The 6,809-nt window shown below is 38.7% G+C and overlaps 2 protein-coding genes across 2 annotated transcripts; one reads left to right on the forward strand and one right to left on the reverse strand.

Annotated features, from left to right (window-relative positions):
- Positions 1 to 589: 589 nt before the first annotated feature.
- Positions 590 to 3,125, forward strand: LOC143574599 (protein STRICTOSIDINE SYNTHASE-LIKE 3-like). The gene is made up of 4 exons (XM_077059186.1): positions 590 to 921; positions 1,720 to 1,995; positions 2,489 to 2,656; positions 2,723 to 3,125. Exons 1-4 carry the CDS (start codon positions 590 to 592, stop codon positions 3,123 to 3,125), a joined length of 1,179 nt encoding a protein of 392 aa, XP_076915301.1.
- Positions 3,126 to 4,087: 962 nt separating this feature from the next.
- LOC143574611 (transcription factor GAMYB-like) lies at positions 4,088 to 6,809 on the reverse strand. Its single transcript, XM_077059193.1, has 3 exons — positions 6,486 to 6,809; positions 5,036 to 5,711; positions 4,088 to 4,451 (listed from the first exon to the last, which is right to left on the reverse strand). Exons 1-3 carry the CDS (start codon positions 6,807 to 6,809, stop codon positions 4,222 to 4,224), a joined length of 1,230 nt encoding a protein of 409 aa, XP_076915308.1. The 3' UTR covers positions 4,088 to 4,221.

Below are 6,809 nucleotides of genomic sequence, written 5' to 3' on the forward strand. Positions count from 1 at the left end.
TGTAGCTATTTAAATCATTCGCATTCTTCAATAAATCATCAGTTAAGTTTTATGCTTCATCCCTTTTATTGAATCTATTAGTTGGTAAGTGAAGCATTATCTCTATCAAGCCATTGATAGGGTTACATCTTGATAAATCCTTCTTGTTTGATCTTCAAACATTTTTTTGACAATAATACATAGACCCGTCAAGACATAAACCCTAGAAGTCTTAATTGATCCCGACTAATTGATATATTCTTATACTATTTCCTAGTGATGGGTAAACGTTAAACGGATATCGGGACTATTTAACAGCTAGTTAACGGTCATTATTATTTTTAATGATTCAGCCCGTGAATTATATCACATGATCATTCTCGTCGTACTCAGTATATCCCAGTAATAATAAAGTTATGGTAGGGTAGGAGAAGGATAAGATTCGAAAAAATAGTTTTAATATTTAATATACGGTAGCTAGAGTCTTAAACAAAAGTAGGTGTTTGGTGGATCACACGGTCTACAACATTTCATTTGTCTTGTAATCATCAAACTTATTATATAGCTAGCTATCCAACTACTAACTGCCAAACTACTGGTGTAAATCACAATGACCTTCGCCGGAATACTCGCCGGAATCATTATTCTGCTGCTGGCAGTTTACTGCGGACTGGACCCATTGAGACACAGTGCGGTCGCTGATTTCTCGGACTTTGAGGCCATAAAAGTGGACCTGCCGCCGTGGTCTGAGGTGCCCAAGGATAAGGATTCAGAGAATTTGCTACAGAAGTCGGAAATAAGGTTTTTGAATGAGATTCAAGGGCCCGAGAGTGTGACTTTTGACCCGCAAGGGCGTGGGCCGTATACTGGCCTTGCTGATGGCCGGGTTGTCTTCTGGAATGGCAACTCGTGGTTGGATTTTGCCTATACGTCACCGAATAGGTAATTGGTTTGTTTGTTGAACTTAGGACTGGCAAACGGGTTGGGTCGGGCGGGTAAGAACGGGTTTGGGTCGGAACGGGTTGATTCAGAAAAGGGTTAATTTTGGTTCGGGGTGAGATGGGTTCGGGTCAAAATGGGACTGGTCAGAGAGGGTTTCGGGTAACAACAGAAGTGTTCTCAGCTTTGCTTCTGGTTTTTGGCACCTGTTACGCGCATTTAGGCATTGGTTACACATGTTTAAATGCCGGTTAGGCGCATTCTGGTGCCAGTTTTGCTCAGTCCGGTGTCGGTTATGAGCGTGGTTACACCGACAAGGGCCAAGGAAATGCGAGTAACGGTGCCGGTTACGAGAGCGGTGTGTTTAATGCTGTTTGCACGCGTTCCGGCATTGTTTACCCATTCGATGCCGTGTTACGCATGTAGCGATACCACATTACTCGTGTACTGACACCGGTTACACGTTTGATGCCGCATTCCGCGCTTACCAGTGCCAGATTGCGCATCCAAATATCCAATATTAACCCATTCTGACCCGTTTGAAAATTAGCACCAACCCATTCTGACCTGTTTGAAAATTTTCACCAACCCATTCTGACCCGTTTGAAAATTAACACCAACCTAGTCTGACCCGTTTGAAAATTAACACCAACCCAGTCTGACCCTTTTTTATTAGATAGGGTCGTCTCAATCAACCCACTCTGGCCCGTTCTGTGAGAAATAGCCCCCAATATCTTAAAAATGACCCATATATTGTGGGTGAAAATTGCCGGGTCTAGTTGAAGTGAATTTATGTTTCAGGTCAGAGATATGTGACAGAAAGCCAACAATCTTTGGTTACTTTAAGAATGAGCATATATGTGGGAGGCCGTTGGGGTTGCGGTTTGACAAGAAGAGTGGTGATTTGTATATCGCTGATGCATATTTTGGGTTGCTAAAGGTTGGGCCGGAGGGCGGTCTGGCGACGCCTCTGGTAACCGAGGTTGAAGGAGTTCCTTTAAAGTTTACAAATGATCTGGATATTGATGATGATGGAAACATATACTTTACAGATAGCAGCACAAAGTATCACCGAAGGTATTTATTTAAAACAAGTTACATATTAATATTAATTCATTGATATAGTTAGAGTGAGGCCTTTTTATTTTAGTAAAAATAAATTCATCCATTTTTTCGTCTAAACACTGCATAGATTTAGAAACAGCATGGACTGGTGGGTTTTTATATTACCCCTATTGTTTGTGGTTTGACAAAAATACATAGGTTTATTCGCCAGATACGTTTTTGTATACTACATGGTGTGTACATTATGATTTAAATTTCTTGTATCCAAGCTTAAGTATCAATTTGTATTCATTTTGTTTTAATCAAGAACCATCCTAGGAAACATATACAGGTCTGTGGTTGACCAATTTGGTCAACAAACTCAGAAGTTTCACAATTTGGGTCTTATTAATCTTTAATCACCAATTTGTTTTAACCGCTCTCGACATGTTAGAAACTACATATGTAGTGATTTTAGACTTGAGTTTAACCCTGAACTATATATATTATGACTGTTTATTTTCAGGAACTTTATGCATGTAGTTTTCTCAGCGGACGACACTGGCAGACTTCTGAAATACGATCCAGTCACAAAAAAGACAAGTGTTCTTCTTGACAAACTCCAGTTCCCAAATGGAGTGTCCTTCAGCAAGGACGGTTCTTTCTTCGTCTTTTGCGAGGGGTCCAGAGGCAGGTGAGCACGGATTTACCAGTTTGCCATTTCCATTGTTTCAAAGTATTTATCACCCTTGCGATGCAGGTTAATAAAGTATTTTATAAAGGGGGAGAAAGCAGGGACATCTGAAGTGTTTGCCATTTTACCTGGATTCCCGGACAACGTGAGGACAAATGAAAAGGGTGAATTTTGGGTGGCAATTCACACGCGCCGGTCGATGTATGCTCACATCTGCGGCTTATTCCCAAAATTCAGAACTTTTCTGTTGAAGCTACCAATCCCAATCAAGTATCATTACCTGATGACTGTTGGTGGTCGGCTTCATGGTATTATTGTCAAGTACAGTCCAGATGGGAAGATTTTACAGGTATTGGAGGATGCACAAGGTAAAGTCGTAAGGGCTGTGAGTGAAGTCGAGGAGAGGGATGGGAAGTTATGGCTGGGGAGTGTGTTGATGTCGTTTATTGCAGTATACGATTTGGAATGAATACTATTGTTTGGGTGGTATGTTTTACGTTCTGCGAGTTGGACGCTGCAAGTATTATGTCAGTACTCAGTAATGTTCTTTTTCGGTTAACTGAACTAAATCCAAGAACTGATTTAGTCATGGTTTGTGAAATGACTTTTTTACTTCTTTTATCATTTGCATAAGAAAAAATCATCCACATAAGCAAATTTACCATCTCAATTCATATTTCAAGACATAATGTTCAAGTTTTTGTCAAGTAATATTCGAAAGTAGTTATGAAATCACCTAACTGATTAGGAAAACCCAATAAAAAAACAGTTGAGTATAAAACATGAAGCTTGTACTTCTGCATAATATAACAAACCCTAATGGCGATCCAACATCCAAGTCATATACCACTGTCGGATTTAGAGGTGTACAAAAAAACTGGTTTGGGACCGGTTTTAGGCAAACCAAACCGAACCGGTTTAGGTTTAAAACCGGTTTCACCCAAACCGGTTCCCAACCCGACCCAAACCACCAGTTTCAGGACCGGTTCCCCTTAAGATCTACCAAACCGGTTTTAAAACCGAACCGGTTTGAGAAAAACCGGTTAAAACCGGTTAAACCGATTTATAAACCGAACCGAACCGACGTGACCAGGTCGGCCTATCTTGTGTCTAAACCGGTTTATAAACCGAACCGGTTTGAGTCAAACCGGTTTTGACCAGCCATTGACCAAACCGGTTCGGTTTATAAGCCGGTTCGGTTTGGGTTTAAAACCGGTTTTGTACACCTCTAGTCGGATTCACAGGTTTCTCTAATTATCAGTGAACTTCACTGATGCTTGCTAAAACTATTACTCATAGTAGATTGAAATGCTTTCAAGGACTAACCGAAACCTAGTTTTACCCTAACCAAATAACTATTTCAAACAACCATCATGGAATATAGCAGAAACAGTCTTTAAAACCATTATGGAAATATAGCTGAAGCAGTCTTTACATCAATCACAAATATCCACTTGAATTTGAGCTGTTCAAAGAAAAGAAGAAAAAATGGTCTGAAAAGTCCTTTTAAAGCACAATACAATGACTATCTCACCAAGTAGTCATTTTAAAACTGACACACACATTTAACGGTTTCCCAAGCCTCTACAGATTTCCGAAATGTCGTCCCATTTTCCGGTAGACTCGTAGTGAAATGGTGAGTCAAAATCATCATCACCAACAAGTGCCCGAATTGGGCTGGTGTGTGCAGCATTTGAGCTGGAACTAAACAAGTTCCCCAAAACAAAATCTGGTCTGGAATAGATTGGATTCAGATGGGCTTCTTGCTTACCAAATTCCTCCGCTTCATGCTTAACTAATCATCCAAACTTCAACAATCAGATTGATTTTCAAAATAAGATATTGTTTTCCACTAATTATAAACAAAATAGCTAAAATACAAAGCATAATATCATATTCACCCAACCAAAAAATTAATATCAAATATACCACTCAAAATACTTCAAATTTCATAATCGCATTGTGTTTATCTAGGTCCGCGGGTAAGATAGAAAAAGATAGGCTAAAAAGGAAACAGGCCAAAGCATATATTTTATGCATAATGCCACCTAATTAAAAATAATATTATCATTGAAATAATATGTCATTTTTTAATCATGTTTGGTACATTGATTATTTAATTAAAAAAATAACGCTAAGGCCAAAATTACATATTTTGACTGGACTCAGAACTGCAGCAAACCACCTCTATTGTTTTGGGAAATTTTGCATGGAAATAAACAAAACAAGAAAATATAATTATTGGAAGAAAAACTTTGAACTTTGTGTTGCAGTAAAAAGCATCTGAATCTGTGCAACAAGTGTTTTAACGGACAAAATCATCGAACAAAAAAACTTTAATAGACGACTAGTATTATAACTATTAAATAAAGTTGTTACCTGAAATAGTCTCAACAGACTGATGTTCATCACCTAAGTGAGTATATTCACTGAAAACAGAGGCAGCAGAATGACCCAAAGGTGAGCCACCCCAGTCATCAATCTGAGACGAACTGTCACGAGAAACACTTGAATTATTCAAATTTTGGGATTGTAACAGCACTGCCTCTAACAACCCACTGTCCCTGTCAGCAACCGACTGTCGGATTACAGATTCAAGTGGGGAAGGACTACCCATTTGGGTAGAATAATGGATTGAAGGGAGCTCCATTTTCTGGGCCCATACATTGGGCCCAGAAGAAGAAGTGTTGCCATTAAGAAAGGCATTAGGATCACCATCAAATACTGGATAAGTATTGGATATTCGGGCCCGTTTGGGCACGGGGAATAGAAAACTATCATTAGTAAGATAACTGCCTGATGGTAAATCAAGGATGCCTGGGTCCTGATTTATTTCCAAATTCTTGAACTCAACAGGTGGAATTGGGAAGGTATCATCATTTGGCGAGTCTTCAGAATGTGGTGCATCGAATGTGACCATGTTTTGGGCTTGTGCACTGTCGTTTAGTGTTTGCAAACAAACATCATGAGGGTAAATCGGTAATCCAGCACGCTGTCTTCTTTTGGTTCTTGTGTTCCAAAAGTTTTTGATTTCATTGTCTGTACGTCCAGGTAACTGAAAACAAAACCATAATGGGGATCTTAGTAAATAAAGCAGCACAAGTTTCCACTAAAAATTTCATTTTCCTTTGAATTTCTTAAAGCAATCAATAGATTGAAGATGATTCTATAATAAAATCTATAAAATGCAGCATCATGTCAAAAGCAAACTGATATCACATTTTTACATTATCCTCAAAAATTTAACAAAAAGGAAAGGCAACAAATGGCAAATATAAAAATGTATAGAAAATTGGCAAATGCAAAAATGTATACATACACATAGTTGTCAACAGCGGTGATAGCGGGCGCTATAGCGCGCTACGTAGCAATGCGGCTATAGGCCGCTATATACTAAATATCGGTCATTTAGCGTGATTATAGCGGTATTTAGGGTTTTTTTTTGTTTTTATTTTATTTTTTAATATATATAGAAACCTATTTTTAGGCTTGTTTATCGACCAAAGAGCTGCACCTTCCACAAGTTCCACCCTAAAAGTTTTTATGTGAATATAAACCCTAATTATTTGCTTAAAAATTTTCTACTCCTATATCGCTAAATATGTAATAGCAGTCGCTATTTACCGCTATTCGCTATTGACAACTATGCATACACATATTCATAATTTCACATGTATGAATGTAAAATTCACATACAAGAAATTATAGGAGTCACATTTATTATGCGACTACCAAACCTAACGGATGCCAATTAATATAAAGCAGTTTTAAAATTTTGCACAAACTGTAATGCAAATAAGAAACATAGTATAATTAGGAAGTAAAGTACCTCAAGAGCCATGCGGGCCCATTTGTTACCCATCTTAGCATGGAGTTCAACGATTCGGCGCTCCTCCTCAGGTGTAAATGTACCTTTTTTCAGATCAGGACGTAAGTGGTTTGCCCATCGTAACCGACAACTTTTACCACAACGAAAAAGCCCAGAATGCTTCTGAACAGCGTTCCAGTTCCCTTCTCCATGTTTTTTCACATATTCCACCAAAATTGCATCTTCAGCAGATGTCCATGGACCTTTCTTCAGTGTCCCAGAGCTTACTTCGTCAGCTGATGGAGAATCCTCACTGCTTTCACTTGTCATGTTGCTCATCTTCAT

Source organism: Bidens hawaiensis, unplaced genomic scaffold (genome assembly GCF_021521415.1).
Source record: "Bidens hawaiensis isolate Kalapana, Puna unplaced genomic scaffold, B.hawaiensis_p1.1 tig00027066_1, whole genome shotgun sequence".
NCBI classification, from domain to species: domain Eukaryota; kingdom Viridiplantae; phylum Streptophyta; class Magnoliopsida; order Asterales; family Asteraceae; genus Bidens; species Bidens hawaiensis.